Raw genomic sequence first — 25,301 nt, 5'->3', positions numbered from 1 at the left:
TTTGGAAAGCTAGTTGGTGTATTTCTTGTGATTTTTCTTCAGTTTTTGCCCAAGTCATTTTTCAATAGGGTGTCGATCGATCTGTTGTATTTGTGGATCGATCCATTGTGTGCACAGTCTTGTGACTGAAAGCCCTTGAACAAATCCTAGATTGATCCACCAAGATCGATACCACTTATACATTGTCTCTCACACACTTAGCCATTTTTTTATAAAAAAAAATGGCCTGTTCTAACCTATGTGACTGTGTATCATCGAGAGCTCACGATCGAAAGCTGGATCAATCCACCAAGATTAATACCACTTATGCATTTATGAAAAATTCCATTCTTGCCCTCATCTAGTTCAACTCGTATGATTGATGCTCAATCTATTGCGGTTGGCACCCTTTTTCGCTAGTTCTTTTTCTTATAGTTGTGTTTGTGTCTTTTCTGCCATAGGATCTCTATTTTGGCAACCCCTGTTCCTCTATGTACAGATTTGTTCATCCTCCACTGGTTTTGCTTGTTAGTTTTTGTGTGAGATTTTTTCACAGTAGGCTATTTCAGTGGATTGTTTTATATCTAATACTATTTCAATCTTTGGTTGCTTGGTTCTTTGTATTTTTACTTAGAACTATGCCTCCAAAAGGTCGTGGGAGCAAAGTCCCTGTTAAAGGGTCATCCTCTAGGACCCCAAAAAGTGCTCGGGATGAGAATTTACCCATCAATCCTTTTGTCCAACCTCCCAGTATCCCTAAAGCTCCTGCGAAAACTTCCATTGATGGGATTGCTTTCAATGCTTTCCCGACAAAGTTCTGTAGAGACCTATACACCAAAGATTATCATCAAAGGTCTATTGTTCTTGAGAGACAACTTCATCTAGAATCATTTCTCAACACATCAATTCCAGCACTGTTTGTAGAACTAGGTTGACTTCCTCTAACAAGCTTCATTGGAACTGTGTGTGCTCCTATTATCCGAATGTTTTATTCGAATATTATTGAACATGACTTGGATGAGTCCTACCTAAAATCAAGTTTCCTTGGAATTTTTGTTAAAGTCACTCCAGAGGTGATTGCTGAAGTCTTAGGCATCCCATTGGTTGAAGTACCCTCTGTGAATGAATTGGAAATCACCTCTGAGTTATTGGATAGAGTGTCTATTGACTTATGAGGAGAGGTTCGAGGTCAACTAGGCTTAGTTGCACACTTTGGTAGCATATCTCATCCCACATGGGTGTTGGCGACTTTTCTAACATCCTTAGTTTATCCTTCTTCTCATTGGGTAGATATTTGTAAGAAGGGTTGCATTCTCTTGTCCCGAATTCTTCATCGGGAACCCATCAACCTAGCATCTTGTATCTTAGATGAGATGATTGTTCGAGGAGATCATTTCGTGTCTAAGTATGAGGTTTTTCCCTATGGCATTTTAATCACTAAAATTTGCCAAATGGTTGGGGTTGAATTTCCCATAAATTCTTCTTTCTTGAACCAATGGGTCCCATTGATAACTTATCTCGGAATCGAAGTCAAGGACGGATTAAGGGTGCCCTTGGTTCTAAGAAAAATGTGTGCCATTGTAGAGTTAAGAGAAAAATTGATGAAAGTGACTCAGATTCAATTGTAGATTCAAGTGTCCTAGCTCAACTTTGTGCTAGGTTTGATGCATTGGATGAGAAAATTTATACACAATCCACTTTGTTGTCTGAGTAAATTCAACTCCAATCTCATATGGAGAGAGGCTTCTCACTAATTGATGGACAAATGTTTTGCAACATGTATTAGCTGCAAGCTCTTAAAGACTTTGTCCATAAGCATCTCCCTTAGCCATGTAGTAGCTAGTTAACTTTTTAGATAACTTTCTTTTGATATCATGTTCAATTTGTTAGTCTTATATACTTTGCTTGTTTTGGACAACTCTTTGTCTCCTTCTGGGATAAAAAGGGGGAGACATTTTACACTTTACATGGATGTTGATATGACATGTAGTTGATCATGACAGTTTCTTTGTGTTTTGTTGCTTTTGATATTTGATATGTTGATTGTGATCACCTTTTTGTGTATATGTGGATATTGGACATGGTTTTGGACTCATGAATGCATATTAACTATCTTTAGACAAGTGATCTTTGTGGATATATGTGGATATTTGTGTGTCAATTCATTTGAAATTTGTGGAAGCATCTTGGTAATATGTGCAGGTGCTACTAATGTTTTTCTTGAGATTTATTTACAGGCATTGTAGTACCTTTGGTGAGGTTTTGAGTGAGTGAGTGGCCTTGTATGAGAGTTGGGTGGGGCTTACTTACTTGTACTCATTCGTGTTGTAAAGGGTTTTGTCCCAAAATTGCCAAAAGGGGAGATTGTGAGTGTTTAGTTAGGTTGGCAATTCTGGACAAAATTCCTAAGTGTCCCCTAACTTGGCTTTCCAATTCCTCTTCGGACTGCTTGACTTTGAAGATTAAAACTTTGTTAAGAGGTCGAGGTATGTAGCCGAGTATGTGGATGATTTGGAGCTCCCTCTTGTTAAAGTTATCTATAACATAGCAGGAGAAGACCATCATTTCTCATATAAATATTAAATGTTTATATCTTAGATTTAATTAATTTAAGTATTACATAAAATGAGGGATGTTCATTTTTTACTACCTCAAATTCTAAAATTTTTAAAAATAATTTTGAAAGACATAAGATAAGTTCATTTTCTTTTTTTTATAAGAGTTTTTACTTTTTATATAGAAGTTTCTATTTTTGAAACCAAAAAATAGAAAGTGTATGCAAAGGTTTAGGTTGTATGTTTAAAAAAGTTTAAATTTGAGAAAGTAAAACTTTTTAATATCTTAGTTATTTTAAATAGTTTTTTTTTTTTTAAATCATTAGCTTTTTATATATAATGTTTTATTTTTAATCATTTTTATATTTATATAATTATTTTTAAAACAATCTTAATTTTTTTTTTTGAAAACACCTTATTTTCTATTTTTAAAAACAAAAAAATGATTTTATATTTTGGTTGTAGTGTTTTTTTTTTCTTTTTGCTATACTAGAAAACTATTTTAAAGAACAATTAACAAACTGAGCCTATAAAACAATTCCTCTAACAACTTTATCTCAAACTCAACAAAAACCTTCCATGATGATAGAAAAATTAAATTATAAAGTTTAATTAAGTGTAAATTTATTTTGTTTTCAGGAAACTCTGAATTTTTATTTTTATTTATTTATTTATTTATTTATTTTGTCCAAAGCGGAAGACCTAGGAAGTGTAAAACACTCTAATCAAGTATTCTTAGAAGCCACCTTAGTGAGTGTGAAAATGAACGGGATACAAGTCAAGTCTTCCAACGCAAAAGCAGTTGGAGAACTGACCTTTTTTCTTTCAAATCGTTACCTGCTATGAAGATGAAGCAATATATAAGCTTAAAGTATTGTATCAATTTTTTTTTCTGTATGACGTGGCACATTCAAGTTAGATCTTTATTTATCTTTTATTTTGTAGCAATTTTTAGTCAAAAAATAAATAAATAAAGAGCTGAAATCAACAAATCCAAATCACTAGGAGGAAAATTAATTACTTTAAAGAAAAATTGCTCTAAAAAATCAAGGGTTGTTTGGTAGATCAAGGTGACAAGTTCATTTAATTTATTAACCTAATTTAAATAATCAAATATATTAAATATGCTTTATAAAAGAAAAAATATTTACTAAAAATAATAAATATTTATAAATAAATTATAAATATATCCAATTGGACACTAAATTATACATTTATTTTTTGTTCTTTCACTTCTAATTTGAAACTTGAGATGGCAAAAGTGGAGTGAAATGGAAAGTCAAAAAACCAAGAGCTAGCATATTTGAGACTTAAACTGAGTGTAGCATTTTCTTGTAATCAACCTTGTAATTTTGCAAAGCATAGATTTAGAGTGTGTTTGACAGTAATTCTAGAAAGTGTTTTTGGTATTTTTAACACTAATTTTTTTTTATCTTTCAAGTATTAAAAATTGTAGAAACATTTTTTAAAATCATTGTCAAACACACTCTTAATTGATACCAAAGCTTAGGATTATTTTATTTTAAAGGATAAAATAGATATCAAAGTATGAGTATGGAAATGGTTTTAAAATTTGTATATTTTCTCATTATAATTGGATTTGGAGCTTCAAGTAAACATGTTAAAAAAAATAAAAATAAAATTGTAGAGACAAGTATTATCTTTGATTAAGCATGGCAAAAACTTGAAACTATTATCTCAATTAATTCCATAAATATTAATAGAAAAAAAAGTCCCAAAAAAGAGGAAATTAAAACCATTCGTATCAAGTCATGAAAATTTAAGGCATTGCCTCACATCCACAATAAACACCCAAACATTTGTCATACCTTCAAATCCTGCAAACGATAGGCAACTAATTATATAATGAATTAAAGAATAATACACATTCCAATTATATTTGGTTGATTTTAATTGGAATCATACCTTAGCCCTCTTGTTCTTATATTGCTTGGAAACTAGGAAGGAAAGTATTTAGAGTAGCTTCATCCTCCCATTCTAACTCATTCCACCACTCTTGCTTTCCTACTATCACAACTCTACCTTGATTGGCACTGTTGGAGTTGAGTGGTAGCTTCTTCAGCTTTGGACACCCAACTACTTCAATTCTGTCAAGGTAAAGAAAGGGCAGGGGATTCCAGTACACATTCTTCAGTTGGGGTAGACCATTTAACTTCAGTTGTATGAGTTTTGTGAATGGGCTCAGGTTTCCTCCATCATTTGCACCGTTACCTATCACTTCTTCCATTTCATTACATTGTCCTATTCTAAGATATTGGAGGTTTGGGGCAAAAATAAGCCATGTCAGATTCTTCAACATCTGGCATCTATTGATGTCCACTCCGTGAAGGCCATGGAAGCATTTGAGCTTTGGGTTGAGATTGATATACTCCATTGTTTCCTTTCCTTTCCCTGGTGCCCAATCAAACTTAATCTCTCTCAAACTATCAAAATCTTCCATCGTAAGCCCATTGAGATGCTTCATATTTTCGAAAGATGATAGGTTGAGTGAGCTTGAACCCTTGAACATCTTGAGGTTGATTCCACGAGTGCAACTCGGTAACTTTCTAGAACTTAAAAATCTCTGAAACGCAGAGGCACTTGCTATGGTGATACCTAAATCCGTCAAGTATTTCAAACCCTCCAATTCCTCTACCAAGGACTCATTATCATATGATTCAATGCTTCCTTCAACTACTTGATTATAAGGTCCACACCTGTACATGCTAACAGCTTGCAGCATTAAAAGACTTGATATTAGTCCTCGTGGAATTGAAGAGAGTTTAGATGAACACAATCTCAAAGTCTTCAATTTTACAAGATTCTTCATCTCAATTGGTAACTTCTTTATCTCTGTGTTAGATAAATCAAGATACTGCAATGAAACCAAATTAGAAATATCTGATGGTAACTCAACTATTTTGGTGTTTGATAAGCTCAACACTCTTAGATTTGGCATAAATTGGAAAAAACCATTGCTTATCATCTGCAAATCACTATTCAAATCCAGAAGAAGTGTCGAGAGATTGGGGCATGTGGGTGATCCTATTAACTTCTCAATTCGGTTGTCCATTAGTGAAATCCTTTCTGTGGTCGTCCATTTGACAAACTCAGGTGATTGGGTCAAACCGGCCCTTGTTTGTACCAAAAACTTTCCCTTCATCTCCCCCATTTCACCGGTTATCCATAAGGCCATATCACGTACAACATCATGCAATTTTACACATTTAATATCTGAAGGTTCCTCGAGTAGACATGCATGAACGAGAGTGCTGATAATGCTAAATCCCTGATTTTTGGCTCCATCCGTGTCATCAAATTCATCTAAAAATCCCTCACAAATCCATTTATATATCAAAATTTCCTTCAATATGAAAAAATCTTCTGGGAATAAAGAACAATATAAGAAGCAAGATTGAACTATTTTGGAGGGCAAACGATCATAGCTATATTTCAAAAGTGAGTATACTTGGTGTCCCATACCTGGAAAATTTGAAGCAGATGTTTGTAGAACTCTAATTGCATGCTTCCAATCTTGGGGTGTCACTTTAGAAGCCATGGCTCGCCCTATGGTAATTATCGCCAGCGGCAAACCGCAACACTCTTTTGCAACCATTTCAGCTAGCTCAGATATTTCTGGATCAGAATTAAGGGTCTCCTCTCCCACATATTTTTGGAACAAATCCCACGAATCCTTCCATGCTAAAGATTTCACTTCTATCTTCTTGTGAGCTCCCATTTGGCCGCACAAGTCCTGAGATCGAGTGGTGAATATCAACTTAGACTTATTTTGTTGGTCAGGAGGTGGAATTCCTACTTCTAACATGTCCATTTGCTCCCACATGTCATCCAGCAACATCACAAACCTCTTTTTGCTCAAGGCTTTCCAGATGTCTTTGCCTTTCTCATGGAGGCTTTTGCTTTTCCATTTATCATCACAGAATCCCACCTTCTCCCAAATCTCATTCTGAACCCGCTCTAGATTTGGAGTTTTGGAGACCACTACCCAAATTACGACATCAAAACTGTGGGATGTTTTAAGGAAATGATTGTTGATTTGTGTCAAGAAGGTGGTCTTCCCAACGCCCCCCAACCCATATAAGCCGATCATCCCCACATGTTCTTCTTCGAGACTCCTCCAAACTTTGTCAAATGTTGATTCCAAGCCCACAGTGGGTCGGCTGGGTATTTCCTCCACAGGAGCTGGAGGTACAATATCAGCCACCACCTCAAAAAAACGTCCTTCGCTCATTAAAGTAGCCACATCTTGTAGATTCCTGACCACTTTTTTTCCCAACGTGTAGCTGGGGATGCAATGCTTGGGATAGCAACTGCCACATAATCGTTTCTCCTCAATGGTCTCTGCACCATCTCCAATCAGTTGACCGACTTCGGTTTCCATAGCTTCCACCCTGGAAATCCATCCTTGTACTTGATCCAGACGCTTCATTTGTTGCCTCTCAGCCACATCCACCTTCCTATTCACATCGTTCTTCAACTCCCTTAATTTTTGAAGATCTGTTCTCAAAGTAACCCGATTTTCTTCAAGCTTGCATAGGTAATTTGCTCGAGCAGCAGTGTAATCACAACAACAACCAGCTATGTCCTCGGTAGAGATTGAGACTGAGAACACGTTTCCCATTGATGTATGAAAATTCCAAGGAGAAGGTAAGAAAGAAGAATGACAAATTCGTAGGGGAAAAGAAATGTCTTTTATTTGCAGATATTGGGAAATTGATGAGGAGAACGGAAGGAAAAAGGTGATGGGGCACAAAGTCGTGGACATGGGGCCGGAGAAGGAAGAAAAAAGAATGACAAATTCGTAGGAAAAAAGAAATGTCTTTTATTTGCAGATATTGGGAAATTGATGAGGAGAACGAAAGGAAAAAGGTGATGGGGCACAAAGTCGTTGACATGGGGCCCTTAGCAAAGCTATGCTCTCTCTCTCTCTCTGAATTATTTAAGGTATATCACTTCACTCTGAAGCTGGTGGGATTTCTTTTCTACGTAACTAAATTTTTAATTGGCTATATTATTTACTGCTTGACAGTCAAGAATTACAATTGATATGGGTAGACTCGGTAAAAAAGTTCATATATATATATATATATATATATATATATATATATATATATATATAATTATAAAATTGTTAAAAAAATTAGTTAATTCCAGTAATATATGAAAAGAAGATATTATTTATTTTATTTTTAATCAGGATTTTTAATTATTTGTTTGTACAAATGTTTTGCATTTAATTATAATTTATTGTCCACTCAAAATTTTTTGATAAGAAAACTAGTCCCGTTTTGCAATTTTAAAATTAAAATATAAGAATTATGTAAACATTAATAATCATCAAAACCTAGAAAAAAAAAAGGGTAAATTATTGCAATTACACCTTGATGGTCAAATTGAAAACATTAATAAGAATAAATTGAGTATCTTTGTTGTTTGAAGCTTGTTGATGTGGTATAATAAAACTTACTAAAATAAATAAATAAAATGATAATTAAGTTATTTTGTTAAAATAGAATGAACATTTATACTTTATTAATATACTAATGTGGTAGAATATATGTATTGAATACCTTCTCATTATTAACACAAGTATTATCAAGAAGGATATACCTTATCCCGAGGTTGAAATGTATGAACAACTAATGGTTATAAAATAAGTGAGAAAACTTTTAGAAAATGACCTCTATTATTAGGGGGACAATAGTATTTGAGTTGAAAAGGATATGTGAATGCATCAAAATTTTGGTCTCTGTTATTAGGCAGGAAATAGTATTCAAGTTGAAAAGATATGTGAATGCAATAACATCTTGAAGACATTTTTTATAGAGAGAGATGAGTCGTTCCTTATTCAACATTCTTCTCATATTAACTGCTATTTGGATGAACAAAAAATGAGATTAATTGAAATGGTGATTTGCAATCTAAATTAAATTTTATTACAACTCCAATTGAAAATTTGAAATTGTCGATAACTTGTAAAGTCTTTCCATCTTTTGGGATCACAAAACTTGGATTTTGGAATTTTTAGAATTTTTGGAACATTTGAAATTTTTCAAAGTTTTTTTTATTTATTTTTATTTTTGAAAACCAATTATTTTCTCTCTTGGGGTTACTTTACCATGATAACTAGAAAGTTTTATTTTGTTGTAATTAAATGGATATGATTTTTTTTAAATGTTTTAAATTTAATTTTTTTAATAATTATTAATTTTAATTAAATATTACCAAAAATTGATGAATGGGAACATTTAGGGCATGAGATTGCAAGATTGCAAAGGAAATAAAATTAAACTAAAATCATTTTGAAGTTTCTTCCTTAATGTTGTAGACCCATATTTCTTTAGATGATTAGGAATATTGAAGAAAAATATTTATTATAACTTAAAACTTGCTTAAGAGGGATTTTGCTTAAAGTATTTTTATTTGCAACTTTTTTGTTAGTACCCTTCCATTAGAAACATTTTTAAAAAGAATTAATTAGTATATGTTCGGATACATTTTAAGATGTTAGTTGTTTGGAAGGTATATTAATGTCAAACTTGTAATTTTTTTAATTGTTTATTTATTTATAGTTAATTATGATATTTACTACTATGATTTTCAAATATTCACAATGCACAGTAAGCATCCTTAAAGAACTTCATGATATTATTATCAAAGTTATCTATGATAATTGTTAGGCGAAAGTATTTGTCTGATTAAGATTTCCTTTTTGTATCGTTTATTATTATTTTTATAAATACGAAAATGGTAAGAAATAAGTTAGTTCAAGTCTCATATAAAAAAGAAGATATTATTTATTTTATTCTTAATTTTGATTTAAATTATTTTTTTTAGAAAACCCCTTTCATGGTTAAGATGTTGTCATGCATATGAAATTACATCCTTAGCTTAAAATGCAAATAAGATGTTGAGAGGTGTAAGCTAAAAAGGATAAAGATAAAAAAAAATTATCATAGAGTAAAAAATGTTTTGTATTTAAAATCGTCTAAAATATAAAAATTATGTATACATAATCACCTAAAATCCAGAAGAAAAAAAATGCAAAATCAAATGAAAAGCCAATCCAATTCTGAAGTTTTTAAAATGAAAATATTAAAATTATGTAGACATAATAACCTAAAATCAAGAAAAAAAAAATGTAAAATGAAATGTGTCATAAGATCTTTCCTTAAAATTGATAACATTTTTTTACCCAATTTGGTATTTGCAATTATGCTTTAATGGCCAAATTGGAAATTACCTAGCAAATGCATCATTATTTAAAAAAAAAAATGGAAATTACTTGACATTGCACCAAATTATTATAGAAATTGGAAATTACTTGACAATGTACCAAATTGTTAGAAAGTATTTTTTTTTTTTTAATGTTGTGGTAGGCTTAAGAATCAGCTAATTGAAAACAAATAAAATTTATTTTTCTAATGATTAAAATTTTTTGTTAATTATTTTCAAATCCAAATAATTTTCTTTTTTATTATTAAATTTTAAGATAACGAAATATGAATGAATGGATATTTTATATAAACATGTTATGTAATAATGTTGAATACTTTCTGACGAGGAATACAATTATCATTAAGTGGAATATACCATGACCTTAACTCAAAATATCTAGACAAATAATTTTACAACAAAGGAAAAACAACTTTTAAAACTTAGTCTCTATCACTTGGTAGGCAGTATTAATCAAGTTGGAAAGTATAGGTGAATGCATCCAAATTTTAAAGTTTGAAAGTACATATGAACAAACTAATATCTTGAAGACATTTTAGTGGGAGAGAGAGAGAGAGATGAATTGTCTCTTACTCTTAACTTTCTTCTCTTATTAATTGTTACTTCAATCAATGAGAAAATTCAACAATTGAAATGTGAATAGAAGAAAGTGTATGAGAAAATAGAATAATTGAAATGTGAAAAGAAGACATCTTCGATAACTTGTAAAGTCTTTCCTTATTTTAGAATCTCAACACTTGAATTTATTGTTAGGTTGAGATTTTGGAGCTGTTTTTATTTTATTTTATATTATTTTTATAATCAATGTTTTCCTCTTTAGAAGGTACTCTACCATCTAAAATGGTTATTTAGATTTTAAAAGTGATTTTTAAAATTTTGTTAATTTTTTTTAAGTGTTTCTATATTAGGAGGCACTTCTAAACCTCATAAAATTATTCCTAAATAAACTCTAATTAAAGAAAGGGTAGAGATGGAGACGACAAACATGATGTATTTAAAATTCTAAGGAGAGGATAAGAAAGAAGAATGACAAAAATGAATGGCTTGTATTTCTAGATATTAATGGAAAATTGATGAGAAGAGAGGGAAATGAAGGATTAGAAAGTGGTTGAGGGGTCTGATGGGACACACCAAGTTGAAAGTGAATTATTGAAGTTGAATTTGTTAAAGAGAGATGGGGCACACGTGGGACCCTTAGCTAAGCTAATGCTCCAATCCATTAAATATAAATATGAAAAGGGTTCTTGATTTAATTTCTTTAATAATATTTTACCAATGAAATTGATGAATGAGAACACATGGGGCATGAGATTGCAAGATTGCAAATAAAATAAGCCTAAACAAAAATCATTTTTAAGCTTCTTCCATAATGTTGCTTTCCTTTATTCCTTTTGGTAATCTGAAATATTGAAAAAAAATTATTTTTATTTGTAGCACTATTTTTGTTAGTAGCGTTTCTATTAAAAACATTTTTAAAGAGAATCCCTTAACATATGTTTGGATATATTTTCTATTTTTATTTTTAAAATAGAAAACTTTATAAAAAAAATGTAGGAATGTTTATACGTAAGTATATACCTTGAATATTTGAAAAGACTTTCTGAAAATTTTAAACTTTAAGAAAGTAAAAAATGTTCACTTTCTCAAAGTTTTGGAAAAAATTTTAAAGAACACATGATAAACTTTTGCTTTATGTGATATAGTTCTTCTATTTTATATAAAAAAAATCAATTATTTTTTTTAAAAAAATAGAATAAGAAGTATATCTAAATGCTACCTTAGCATTCAAATACAAACTAAAAAAAATGTTTTGCTAGTATTTTTTAATAAAGTATTATAAAAAAAAATAGAAGAAATATTTATCAAGTGATTGTTTAAAAATCACTTCGAGTTATTTTTTGAGATTTTTAAAAGTGATTTTAAATAATGGTTACATTAGGACTAATTTTAAATACAATCACTTATCATTTAAATATAAATAAAATAGTGATTTAATGTTATATTATAATAATAAATTAATTATTTGGATAAAACCATCTACTTACAAATTATCTAGGAACCACTTAAAATGATTATTAGATTTTAAAAATGATTTTCAAAAATTTGTTTTATATGTATATAATAATTGTAAGGAAATGGTTTTATACTAGGAGAGACTTCTAATCCTCTTACAATTATTCTTGAAAAACTTTAATTGATGGTTTACATCCTACACTCCATTCCCATTACAAGCATTAAAAGTTGTATTTGATTATTATAGAGAGAGAGAGAGAGAGAGAGAGAGGAGGGAACCAATGGGACCCCTTAGTTATAGTGCCCAATTATGGTCTACCCATCCTGATTAGGGTGAGTTCTCCCCTAAAATTTTTGTACAAAGAGGGATTTGTTTCCTTTCTCAAGATAAAACGTGAATTTTAATAATTACCATTAGCCCACGCAAGTAATTTGTTCATTTACCTACCCTCGGATAATACCTATGCCTTGCCTCTCTCAGCCCATTTTTAGACTCCTCCACTATTTTTTATATAATTTTTAATGGAATGATTGAAGTTAAAATAAGTACATGGTAAATCAGACCTGAAAATTAAATACATTTCTAATAAAAATTAACATTATATTTTCTTCAAGTCATTATATACCCTTCCTTGTTTTGAAACAATAAACTTAAGAAAAAAAATTAAGATGTTAAAATAGAGAGTGATAACATTAATGGAGAAGTATAAACATCTAGAAAGTTGATATATGGACAAAGGAAAAAAAAAGTAATACAAAAATGAATAAACGAATTGAAAAGTTATAAAAGGAATTCAAAAGCAAATTGAAAAAATTAATATGATCTTATTCCTTTTTTTTTTAATCTTTGATTTCAAAAGATAGTTTCAAAATAATAAAAAATTTCAACTACAGTGATGCTTTTCTTTCCAAAAATGCAATTTTTAAAATATGAAAATCTCATCAAGATTAATAGAAATATATAATAAACAATTTGAAAAGGATCCTCTAACCCATTCCTAACTATATGTTTAGCACTTAAATTCATTATGAGTAGGAAAATAAAAGATTGTTTCCAAACTTAAAATTGTATATTTGTCTTGTTTTCTTTTCATAAGGGTCATTATAAAATAGTAAATTCTAAATATAACCAAGTAACCATGTTAAACCTTGTTTTTTTATGTTTCTTGCTTATTTTATTTTTGCTTTAATTGCACAGTAGAAATAAGTTCAAAACTATCGCATTGGCACAACAATTTGACAATTGAAGAATTTTGAAAAAGCTAAGATTAAAAAATTGTTATTAGATATGAGGCCAAAGAATTCTAAAAAAAATCCTTAATTAAGTTCAAGAACTCACTCAGCTTCATACTAGAAAATTATTAAAGAACCAAGATGGAGTTGTAAGTTAAGAGAAAAACACACCAAGTAAAAACACATGCAAAAATGAAGATTGATTTCGTTTAATTTTGAAGCCATAGTGAAATTTGGGTAGTGTAATTGGATTGACAATTTAGTGCATGGATATGAAATGAACAATAGTAACAATAAAAGAATTTTGGTTGAAGCTAAACTTTTTTATCTATTTTGATATCATACTCATAACTGGGCTTTACTATCCTTAAGGCTCCATGCTTCTAGGGATCAACACTATTGCCTACCTTGACATATAACCATAATGTCTACTTCTAGTGAGTGGGTGATGTTGCTGACGAAATACATATATAACTATTGAAGGTTGATGCATTATAAATTCTTAAACTTTCTCGTGCCTAGGAATAATAGGATTTCTACTAAATCTTTTATCAACCAACTATACTTTTTAAATATTGAGGGTATAAATACAAGTTTTATGTACGCGTAATTACAAAATGCAATATAGATTGGATATAATGATAATAAGTTGTGACACCCTTCAAATCCCTACAAACTATTAGCTGAGAAGTCATCTAAACTTTTATTCTATCATCGCTTGAGAGTTGAAATTAATACATTTTTCACTTAATACCTTAGAAGATTGACTTAGCTCTTACACACACTAGCCAAAAATTTTGAGTAGCCAAATGGTCCAAGTGCTAGCTAGATATTAGCTTAGTACAAATGTTTTGATGAGTAAAAAAATCTTTTAAAGCTATGAGAATCACCATTCACTAGAATAAGGTAAGGACCATCAAAAAGCTTCCTTCTCCATTAACAAAGGTATAATATTTCCTAGCTGATCTTGGAGTACCCGGACTCAACCATTATATTTTTAAAATTATACATTGGAAGCCCAAAGTATACAACCATGAAAAGCAATATTTATATGAGGATAATACATATTTCAGCCCAGTAAACCTATTATTGGTTCCAAGCAAAGAAATTTGACACATGCTCTTCAGTTGAAGTAGATCAATTAAGAAAAGCCATCTAGCTCAAATTTTCGACGCACATGCATCTCACAATTGTTTCCAAGAATAAAAAGTGTCATATTGCAATTCAAATACACAAACCATTTTTATTATATGATGCAACTGTACACACTAAATCACAAGAAATTATGCATCAATTCACACAAACAAAATGAAACAGCATATTTACACCATCAGTTCACCTCACATAGATAAACGATTACATGTTTCATTTGGTTACAACCTATGACGTCAACATATTGAGCATTTGGCTTGAAAATAAGCCATCCAGATCCTTCAACCTCGGACAACAATGGATTCTTGCCAAGCCAAGGTTGTGTTAGCTAGCGTTTCTTGCATATGAAGTTATATTCTGCAACTAAACAAAATAAGATCGCATAAAAATACATACCATTGACTTGTCAAGCTAAATTAGAAAAGCAACAAGATTGGGCTTTTTTATATGGGTACTTTTTAAAGGTCAGATCTGACCAACATATGTAAAGGTTACGGAATCTGAATTCCAACAACAAGATGATCCCTTGCAAACCTGCAATCAATGGCCTTTTGTGTTGGAAGTGGAATTGCTTTTTTCTGAGTATACAACCATGAAAAGATGCTATAATTGACTGCTTTATTTGGACCAATACCTATTCAGGATCAAGTGATGTTTAATTCTGAAAGGGGTCTCACCTATAATCACATTGAAGCCTCTCTAAGACTGCTGCAGGCCCTTATTCTTCAATAGGTACGAAGCATGGAAGAAAAGCGTTTTGAGTTGCCTCATCCTCCCACTCTAGTTCATTCCACCACTCGGTTTGTCCTGAAATGACAATACGATGTCCCTTGGCACTGTTGGCGTTGAGTGGCAGCTTCTTTAGAAGTGGACAATTACCTACATAGATTGTATTTAAGTAGATAAATGGCAGGGCTTTCCAAAATATGCTCTTCAATTGTGGTAAATCATCTAAGCGAAGCACTTGGAGTTTGGCAAATGGACCAAGGTTTTCTCCGTTCCCTGCAGATTCAGCACATTTACCGGTACCTATTACTTCTTGCATTTGATCACAATCATGTATTTTAAGAGTTCTAAGGTTTGGAGCAAAAGCAACCCATGTTAGGTCCTTCAACCTCGAACACCTTTCGATGCCCACCCACTCAAGGCTGTGGAAACTGTTGTGGGAACTGACCTTTGAGTTAAGGTAATTAGATTCTACTGTTTTCTTTCCTTCCCCAACCCAATCAATCTCCAAATCTTCCAACGAGCCACAGTTTGAGATATAGAGCTCTTGGAGATTCTTTACATTGCTGAGGGATGTTATATTGAAAGAGCTTGAACCGTTGAAATTCTGGAGGCCTAGACTGGAAATGCAGCTTCTTAGCTTGTCAGGGCTTAAAAGCCTTTTGAAAGCAGAGACATTTGTTATAGTGACACCTAAATCATGCAAGTACTTTAAGGACTCCAATTCCTCAACCAAGGCTTCATCACCATCACAAATTCCACAGTCGAACATATCAATCACTTGCAACATCAAAAGACTTGATATCAACTGCTTTGGAATTGAAGAAAGTTGATACATGGAAGCCAACCCCAAACATTTCAATTTGTCCAGGTTCTTCAACTCAATTGGCAACTCTTTTATTTTAGTATGTGATAGGTCGAGAAATTGTAATGAAACCAAATTAGAGATTCCCCGTGGTAATTCAGTTATACTATTCCTTGTCAAGTCTAAAACTCTTAGATTTGGCATAAACTGGAAGAAACTATCAGAGATCATCTTCAAATTATTATCCCGAAGAAACAAAGTTAGGAGATTGGGGCAATTGGGGGACCCTGTTAGTTTCTCAATTTGGTTGCCGATCAGTGAAATCCTTTTTGGCTCCATCCATCTAGCAACTTCAGGAGCTTCAGTTAACCCACAGACCGCCTCCACCAAGAACTCGTGCTGCTCCTTCCCAGTTCCACAAGCTATCCACAATGCCATATCACGGATTACATCATGCAGTTTTACTTTATAATCATTATTAGTTTCTTCTAATAGACATGCATGAATCAGAGTGCCAATAATGTTGTAACCCTGGTTTTGTGCTCCCTCCATGTCATCAAATTCATCTAAAAAGCCTTCACAAATCCACTGGTATATCAAAATTATTTTTGGCATCTCATAATCTTCTGGAAATAGAGAACAATACAAGAAGCAAGATCTGGCAACTTCGGTGGGTAAGCAATCATAACTGTATTTTAAAAGAGGAAACACTTTGTCCCCCATACCTGGAAATTTTGAGGCAGAGCTTCGTAACACTTTTATTGCATACTTCCATTCCTGCGGCGTCTTCTTACAAGCCATGGCCCTGCCCATGGTAGTTAGCACAAGTGGCAAACCGCAACACTCTTGTGCGACGGCTTGAGCGAGCTCTGGTATCTCAGGATGGAAATCGAGAGTATCTTCTCCAAGCTTCATTCGAAACAATTCCCAGGATTCTGTCCATGTTAGGCATTCCACTTTGATCTTCTTATCAGCTTCCATTTGAGCGCACACCTCTTCTGATCGAGTGGTGAATACTATCTTATTTTTCTTACTTTGGAATGGAACCCCGACGTCTGATAAAGTCAACCGCTCCCATAAATCATCTAGCAACAGCACAAACCTCTTTTCGCTCAGGACTCTCCAGATGCTCGTAGCTTTCTCATCTCGACTTTTGCTTTTCCATTTATCATCGCAAAACCCTATCTTCTTCCAGATGTCGTCCTGAATGTTTTCAAGGTTTACATTTTTGGAAACTGTTGCCCAGATCACAAAATCAAAATCATGGGTTCTTTTAGTAAAAGCATTATTGATTTGGGTTAAGAGGGTGGTTTTCCCAACTCCTCCTAATCCATATAGGCCGATAATTCCCACTTGTTCTTGATGAAGGCTGCTCCAAACCTTACCAATTCTGGAATTCATGCCGACAGTTGCTTCACTAGGCCTTTCACCTACGCGAGGTGAAGGTAACCTCTCAGCCACCACATCCGAAGGTCTTCGGCTCATTAGAATGTCCACTTCTTTCAACTTTCTAGCTACTCTCTTCCCCAACTTGTATCTGGTCCTGCAATGCCTAGGACAGCAACCACCCAGACATTTCTTCTCAACCTCGTCAGTGCCATCTCCAATCAGTTGAGTGACTTGAGTTTCCAGAGTTTCAACCCTTGAAAGCCACCCTTGTACTTGGTCCAGCGGCTGCATTTGTTCCCTCTCGGCAATATCCACCTTCCTCTTCATATCGTTCCTTAACTCCTTCAATCTTTCCCAAGCAGTTCCCAATTCTACCAGATTTTCAGGGAGTTTGCGCAGGTAATTTGCATGCTCAGTAGTGCCATCCCAGAAGCTAGAGACAATGCGGTCGGCGGGGAGTGAAATCGAGCAAATGTTGCCCATGGTTTTGTCAACGAGGATTAAGAACTAGAGAAATGATGAGAGTGGAGAGCTTTGGGATGATCAATCAAGCCTTAGAGAGAAGGTTTAGAAAGTGTAGGTATTGGCTCCAATATCTAATTGAAGGAAGTGCTTTATGTTATCCATTAATTTGATACCAAGTTGTAATCACTATGTGTTTGGGTGATCTCACAGTATAAAGAATAAAGTGCATGTGCCTTCCTTTGCTTTCTTTGCTGCTGTTGTGCTTGGCTACAGATATTCTTAGCTTTGCCAAATACAGAGAGAGGGTTTTGCAATATTCTTTTCTAAGAGGAGAGAATAAAGTTGCTGAAGCCATCTTGTTGGGCAAACATGAGATCAAATGCTAGTTAATCCCATGCTTCATCAGTTGTACGCCCTTATCAGTTTGGTTGCTTAGATGCTTTTCTTGCCATGAACAACCTCTTTGGATATCTTCTTTCCTTCATTTTGAAGTCCCTTTTGCTTTCTTCTATAGCCCTCCTGCACAATGAATCATTTGATCATCATTCAAAAATGAAGTCCCTTTTCCTTCATTTATGTTTATAAATACCCAAACATAAAATGAAACATGCCACCTAAAAAACATGTGTTGCTAAGCTGGCATGGTTCGAGAGGAATGAATGCATATATGGCAAGACAATCGACCCCTACGCACAAGGCAACCTCTAAGCAGTGATAGGCGCACTTAAGATTTTTTTGCTTTAGAATTTAAAGATAATTAACAAAGTTGGAGAGGAAGGTGTTTAAGGATGATCAAATTGGAAATTACTTGGCAATGCACCAAATTATTGATGACAAAGCTTGTTGATGTGGTATGATAATTTATTTATATCATGTCATCTTATTGAGAATTAATTAATTGAAAATAAATATCATGATAAGTTATTTTATTAAAAAGAATTTGTAAAGTTTATTTTTCTAATAATTAAAAGGTTCCATTATTAATTTTCAAATTTGAATTTTATCTTTTTAACTAATTTTTATGTCATGTTTGGTTTTAGAAAAATATAAAGAAAAGAAAAAATATTCAAAAAATTAATTTTCTTATTTTTAGTTTTACTATAAAAAAAAAAATACAGAAAAAAATAAACTATAATTGAAATTAGTTACCTAATACATTTTAAAATTATTTAATCTTTATCTGTAGGAGTTAAAATGAGTTTAATGAGTTTGAAATAATATATAAAATAGATTATTAATTTTAAATCTACTTTTTTATTTTCTTTTATTTTTTCTTTTCTTCTATTTTTTCCCTCTATTTCTTTCCCTCTCCTTTCCTCTTTAGAAATTTTCTGGAAATATAGGCTTAAGATGACAAAATATGAGTGGACAATCATACTGTACTAACATGTTGATGGGGTACAATAGATATATTGAATACTTTTTTATTAGTAATACAATGATTATTAAGCGAAATATGTCATGACCCTGAGTTAAAATATCTAGACAACTAATATTCAATTAAAATATATTTATATATATATAGAAAATTAAAAAAAAAAAAAAAAAAAAAAAAAAAAGCCTCTGTTATTGGTTAGGCAATAGTATTCAAGTTGGAAAATTAGATGTAAATATATTAAAATCTTGAAGACATCTTTGTTAGAGAGATGTATTGTCTCTTATTCAACTTTCTTCTCACATTAATTGTGATTACTTAAATTAATGAGAAATAAAAAATCAATTGAAATGATGATTTGTAGCCTATATTAAGTCTTATTGCAACTCCAACTGAAAAAAATAAATTGTTAATAACTTGTAGTAAAGTCTCTCCTTATTTTGAGATCTTAGTGCTTGAATTCATGGTTAGGTGGAGATTGAATTTTTTTTTTCTACTTATTTTTATTTTAAAACCAATTCTTTTTTCCTTGGGCACCTACTATACCATGAAAGTTTTGTTTGCTGCATCTAAATGGATATGGATTTTGAAAAAGGCTTTTAATTTAATTTCTTTAATAATCATTAATGTTAATAATATTTTACCAATGAAGATGATGAATGGGAAGGTTTAGGGAATGGGATTGCAAGAGCCTGAACTAAAATCATTTTTAAACTTCTCCATGATATTGCAAGCCCTTATTCCTTTTGGTGATTTGAACTATTAAAACAAAAACATTTTTATCAGTTTGGAACTCATTTTTGAGGGATTTTAATTAAAGCATGTTTATATAATGTCTTTGCTAATATATCTTTAGAAATGTTTTAAAGATAATTACTTAATATATATTTGGATACATTTCCTATTTGGTAACGGTTTTTTAAAACAATTATGAAAAATAGTTTTTAAATATGTTTTAAGAATATATAACTTTTATATGTAATGCTTATTTTCGATATTTGTATACTTATTTTTTAAAACAACTCTTAGAAAACAAATAAAAACAAATAAAATATGATCCTTGAAAAAACTTTTTTTTTAAATTTTTAAAAATATAAAATTGTTTTTTGTCTTCTGATTTCCAAATGCATTTTCTTGTTTGCTTATTCTTGATAATAGAAAAGTATTTTAAAAACAATTATCAAATAAGACCTATATAAAATTTAAGGATTTTTATGAAAACGTAAGTAAAGTCTTTATTATTAAAAACATTTTTTTTATTTTTAAAATTGAAAGAAGTAAAACAATTTCACTTTTTGAATAGGTAAATTGCTACTTTTTTGTGTAAGATTTTTTATATTTTGTCTATGAGTTTTTATTCTTAAAATATATATATAAAAAATAGGAAATGTATGCAAAAGTCACCTTAGTATATGGATATAAACTTAAAAAAAGTGTTTTGGAAGTATTTTTGGTCATTTATTATAAAATTTAAAAAAAAAAAAAAGCATTTCTTTTAGAAGAATAAGATAACAAGTAATTGTTTAATTATGAATCATTTGAAATGATTCTCCAAATTTTTAAAAGTAATTTTCAAAAATGTGTTAAACACCTAGTTTTTATAAGAAAACACCCAGTTTAATTCTTTCCAAAATATATCTCAAATGGGCTCTTGATCTTCCCATTCAAATTCTATCCATGGCACTTGGTGTCCTTGAGTTGTATGTAAGTTCATTGGAGCAATTAGTGTTTAAGAAAGCTTCGAAGAAATAGGGATAATGAACTATATATATATATAAAAGAGTCTACTTAAGAGTGATACTAGTTAAAATACTTATTTTAGTTTGTAGTGCTCTTAGTAGTCGTGTTTGCATTTGAAATGTTTTTAAATAAAATTATTTATTGTTCGGATATAAACCAAAAGGGGGGCTTTATTCTGGTCTAAAGTGATGATCAGCTAGATTAAGTTACTTAAAGTTGACAATTATGTTTCTAATATTATTAAATTCACTCTACATGTTTCCTAGGTTTTATAGGGGCTTTTGATGACTTAAGATCATCACTTTTGACTTAAGAGTGATTTAGCATTTGAGGCAATTCTGGCTTATTTCTTTTCCATTTTTATTCATGTTGTCACACTCGAATTGCTAAGGTTTTCTTCGTATAAATAAGCTTTAATGTATTGAAAAATATGTGCCCCCAATTAAAATTGTCATTATTTTCCTATGTATTCCCAACACTCTGAATGGCTTAACTCATGTTCGAGATTAAGTCGTAATGGTTAGCGGTATCCTCTCAAGTCATAAAAAATACTACATTAAATCCTCTCAAGAATTTAAACTAGTTTTTTAATAAAATAACATTTGTACAACAAAATTAATGAAAATTTTCAAGAATATAATATGTGCTCGTGACAAATAAATGTAAATTTAAAAAATGAACAATAAATACTAATGTAGAGATAAAAATTTATTTCCTTGAATTGGATTATTTGAAAGCATATTACATTTCAATATTTAAAAAATTAAATTAGTTTAAATTTTACTATAAAAAAAATCTATATTAAAAAAAACTAACTTAAAACTATCATAATATACATATACTTAAATTCCTTTGAGTTTATTTATATTTATTTATTTGAAAAATAATTAATACCTATCAATAAAATTATTGATTTTTTAAATAACACTCTAAGTACATTTTGAAAAAAAAAAATTAAATCATTCAAAATTTTTAAATATGATTTTATACAAAATATTTTACTTGAAATTTAATGTTTAAAATCTCTTTAAAAAACTGATTGAAAATTTTTGGTTGTTAGTTTATTTAATTTATTAAAATTAATGAAAGTTGTATTTATAATCAATATTGTCAAATTAATTTTTATTTAAAAAATATATTTTATAAATTATTAATTTTTTTAATTAATTTTTATATTAGTTTAGTTGTTTTTAATTTCATGAACTTTATATTTTTTTAAAAAAATTAAATAAAAAATGAAAGTGTTAAATATTATAAAAAATTAATATTAGTTTTTCTTTTTTCGCTTTTTTCCTTGTTCCCTAGGAAATGCGAATTATGCCATTTTCTTCATTTAAAGTTTTGGGGTTATTTGTGCCACTGCTGAAGCTTCCCACAAGGGTTTTGGGTTTTGGGTTCTGGGTCAGGGTTTTAGGATTTTTGAATGATGGTTACAGTCTGCTGTTCGGAACCAGAATCATGGTTTAGGGTTTCAGATTGTTAATCTTCGTGTATAGTTGTAAAGAAATGTATGAACATACCCAAACTTGGCATGTCGAGTTCTGCCTGAATTTTCGCAGAGATTAGGATTTTCTTCAAAAATCAAACCTCATTCAAGATACTAGCACGCACAGTGTGTTTCATGTTTGTGGTTTGTTGACAAGTTTTGCTTCAATTCCTCCTTTGAGTGTGTTGAATTCTCCCATTCATTTCAGGTGTTTTCCACTCCAATCCCATTTGGGCTTTCTTGATTTTTCGACCGAACGCATTTGCATTCGGATATGATCATCTGAGTCATTTCATAATTGATATCCTCTGAAGGCATCTATTACCTTCAAACAGAAGTAATCTCATTCGGTCTATAAGTTGAATGTTCATTGATCTCAGGTCTTTTCTGCTCAAATCTCATCTGGGTTTCTTGATATTTCAACTGAGACCAACTTCCGATTCAAGTATCTCCATCTGGGTCATTTGATAATTGAAAGATATTTCTCACCTCAAGCAGATCTTGTCTCATTTGGATTGTAAGTTAAATCTTCACTCCTCTCGCGTGTTTTCTGCTTAAACCCCATCTGGGTTTTCTTGAGATTTCAACTGGTACGGCTCCCAATTCAGAAAGTTCATCTGAAAGATAAACCCTAGAACAGAACGGTTTCAAGCTCTGAATCGAACTAACATGAGCTTTCCTACAAATACTCCTCCAGTTTTCGCCCCATACGCAGAATCCTGCGGTGATGCTCTTGAATGTTGGCCTCAATTCCCAATGGGCAGAAGCTCAGAAAATTGTCCCCACATTGAAACCCCATTATTCAAGAAGCCTAAAATTTCTGAAACAGTGACCAATCTCAGGATGCCTGGATCAAATAACAAAGTCATGACTGATACTTTCTTCAAGACCCAACTATGCATGAAATTCAGATTGGGTACTTGTATCAATGGGGATGAATGTAACTTTGCCCATGGCACTGGAGATATTCGAAGGCCTCTGCCTCATGGGCAGGAGCTTAGTTGCAAGGAGGGATATGTGTCTGGGATATGGAATCGAGACCATAGGTTAAACAGCAAAATGAAGCTATGCAGGATTTTTAGTAGAGGAGAAAAATGCCCATATGGGGAAAGGTGTAATTTTCTTCACGAAGGTTTCGAGAAGTGTAGGGAAGGTTCAGGTAAGTTTAGGGAGAGTTCTTCCATAAGCATTGGATGTACTGGATCAGCAAGGGGTTACAGGAATGGTTCTGGTCAATTGGAGTTCAAGAGGTTTGGGGATTCAAGTTTGAATGCTAATCAGGTGAATGCAAATCCAGGATTCTGGAGAACTAGGCTCTGTCACAAGTGGGAGATGTCTGGTAACTGTGCATACAGGGAGAAATGTGTCTTTGCTCATGGACAAGCTGGTATTCTTCCAGTGCTTAACTTACTTTTACCAAAGCTGATTCTCAGCCCAATAGTTTCATTTTCAGACATGCATGTGCTACTGCACAATTTTGTTTGGTGATATCAATATGTGATTGATTTAGATAAAAACTTCTGATACATGTTCACTCTTAATTCCCTTATGAATAGTTCTTTAGTTTTGCACACAGGCCTTGATGATGCACATAAGTAGAGTGTTCGAAAAAACATTGGCTCATCATGTGCTCCTTGAGTAAAGAACTTGAGAAGGATCTTCTAACTTAATCAGTTGTGCCTTGATTTCAAAACAAGGTTTTGGGTTTTCTGTCATTATCTTGACACTTCCCTCTTTTCGCTGTTACTGTCAATGCATCCATCAAAGTTCTAGATTCCTTTTTGCTAGGTTGTTTGGTATCAACTAGAGCTTTAAATTCAACTCCTGTATGGCACTTGAATGGTAAAGAGTTCCCAGCACTATCTGACCATGAACATAAGATTTGATCTGGACTCGAGATTACTGAAGGGAGTACATACCATTGTATAAATATGGCTTATTCCTTATTCAGAAGTTGTTGGCAAATTAGTAGATTTGATTTCTGTAAGTTCTACCAATTTGTTAAGATTGTTTATCAGCTTTGAATCATTTGGGAACTCTTAATTTTATTTTGTAGTAGCTCAGAAGGTTGATTTACATTCATGGAAGATCAGGTTATGTGCATTTTTGTACTTTTTATGAGCCCAAATTTGTGTATGAATAGAATTTCAACATTTCCACATGAACTGGATGGAGAAATGGTAACTCATTTTGCTTCAATTATGACTAGTGCTTGTCATGGTTGTTTGAACGTTGAATATGGAAATGGAAACTTGTTCCTCCAAGTGAAAGGATTAATGCATCAAGCCATATTTGAACTTTGAATGTTGCATGGGAATCTTACTATCTTGTGTTTTACTTGTACATAGTCTTTTGAATGTACAAAACCATGATAAGAAATGCAAATACTGCATGTTGGAAGAAAGGGTGCTGTTGCAGAAAATGGCAGCCTTCATAATGTGTGCACATCCATTTGCCTTGTTGATGATTCCCTGTTCTTAATCGGCCTGCCTTCCAAATTCTTTCAGGACAGCTCATCCTGGAATGGAGGAAAATTTTTTTGGTTTCCTGATGGTTTCTTTTATTTTGGTTCACAGAACTGAGGAAGCATGCAGTACAACCTGAAGGTGGGAAGGAACATGCAGCTCCAAAGACTCTCCCTTCTGCCAAGGCTGATGCAATGACCCATAAAACAGGGCCAGGAGCTACATATAACCAGCCACTTCAGGAGAAGAAGTGCGCATTCAAATGGGAAAAGCTGGGGAAGATCAATGGCATCTATGCTGATTGGATTGATGATATGCCCCTTGTGCATAGCTCTGTCAAGTAAAGTGAAGGCCTGAATATGAGTTTTGTAAATGTCAACGGCTAGACTTCAAAGTTCATTACACCATTTTGTATAGATAACAGAAGGTTGTTACATTTAGCTTCCAAATTTCAAAGTAACATCACTCCATTTTGTATAGATTGGAGAAGTTAGTCACATTGCTTCCCAATTTGTCTTGAGACTTCACTTCAATTGCAAGACATATGGATTTGATTTGAAGTGTCTTGAACATTTTCCTCTATTTCTCCTCTGATATAGTAACAAATGGATATGATTTTACTAAAACCTGCTGTTAAGACCATATTAGTCAATTCTCTATC

At 32.0% G+C, this 25,301-nt stretch overlaps 3 protein-coding genes across 3 annotated transcripts; 1 reads left to right on the top strand and 2 right to left on the bottom strand.

Annotated features, from left to right (window-relative positions):
• Positions 1-4,476: 4,476 nt before the first annotated feature.
• LOC117921735 (probable disease resistance protein At5g63020) lies at positions 4,477-7,176 on the bottom strand. Its single transcript, XM_034839698.1, has 2 exons — positions 6,018-7,176; positions 4,477-5,918 (listed from the first exon to the last, which is right to left on the bottom strand). The coding sequence occupies exons 1-2, from the start codon at positions 7,174-7,176 to the stop codon at positions 4,477-4,479; spliced, it is 2,601 nt and encodes an 866-aa protein (XP_034695589.1).
• Positions 7,177-14,897: 7,721 nt separating this feature from the next.
• On the bottom strand, positions 14,898-17,611 carry LOC117921723 (disease resistance protein SUMM2-like). The gene has a single exon (XM_034839682.1). The coding sequence runs from the start codon at positions 17,590-17,592 to the stop codon at positions 14,908-14,910; it is 2,685 nt and encodes an 894-aa protein (XP_034695573.1). The 5' UTR covers positions 17,593-17,611; the 3' UTR covers positions 14,898-14,907.
• A 4,521-nt stretch (positions 17,612-22,132) lies between these two features.
• LOC117922502 (zinc finger CCCH domain-containing protein 39-like) lies at positions 22,133-25,203 on the top strand. The gene is made up of 2 exons (XM_034840632.1): positions 22,133-23,562; positions 24,752-25,203. The coding sequence occupies exons 1-2, from the start codon at positions 22,845-22,847 to the stop codon at positions 24,982-24,984; spliced, it is 951 nt and encodes a 316-aa protein (XP_034696523.1). The 5' UTR covers positions 22,133-22,844; the 3' UTR covers positions 24,985-25,203.
• Positions 25,204-25,301: the final 98 nt, after the last annotated feature.

The sequence above is a fragment of the Vitis riparia genome, chromosome 9 (genome assembly GCF_004353265.1).
Source record: "Vitis riparia cultivar Riparia Gloire de Montpellier isolate 1030 chromosome 9, EGFV_Vit.rip_1.0, whole genome shotgun sequence".
NCBI lineage: Eukaryota > Viridiplantae > Streptophyta > Magnoliopsida > Vitales > Vitaceae > Vitis > Vitis riparia.
Note: the sequence above shows the minus strand (reverse complement) of the source record. Positions and strands in the feature narration are given on the sequence as shown.

Bases quoted from the DNA above. Each gene is read 5' to 3' on its own strand.
- LOC117921735 (XM_034839698.1), bottom strand. From the start codon at position 7,176: ATGGGAAACGTGTTCTCAGTCTCAATCTCTACCGAGGACATAGCTGGT. The intron at 5,919-6,017 runs GTATGGGACACC...CTTTATTCCCAG, and splicing joins ATCTGCTTCAAATTTTCCAG to AAGATTTTTTCATATTGAAG.
- LOC117922502 (XM_034840632.1), top strand. From the start codon at position 22,845: ATGAGCTTTCCTACAAATACTCCTCCAGTTTTCGCCCCATACGCAGAA. The intron at 23,563-24,751 runs GTATTCTTCCAG...TTTGGTTCACAG, and splicing joins CTTTGCTCATGGACAAGCTG to AACTGAGGAAGCATGCAGTA.
- LOC117921723 (XM_034839682.1), bottom strand. From the start codon at position 17,592: ATGGGCAACATTTGCTCGATTTCACTCCCCGCCGACCGCATTGTCTCT.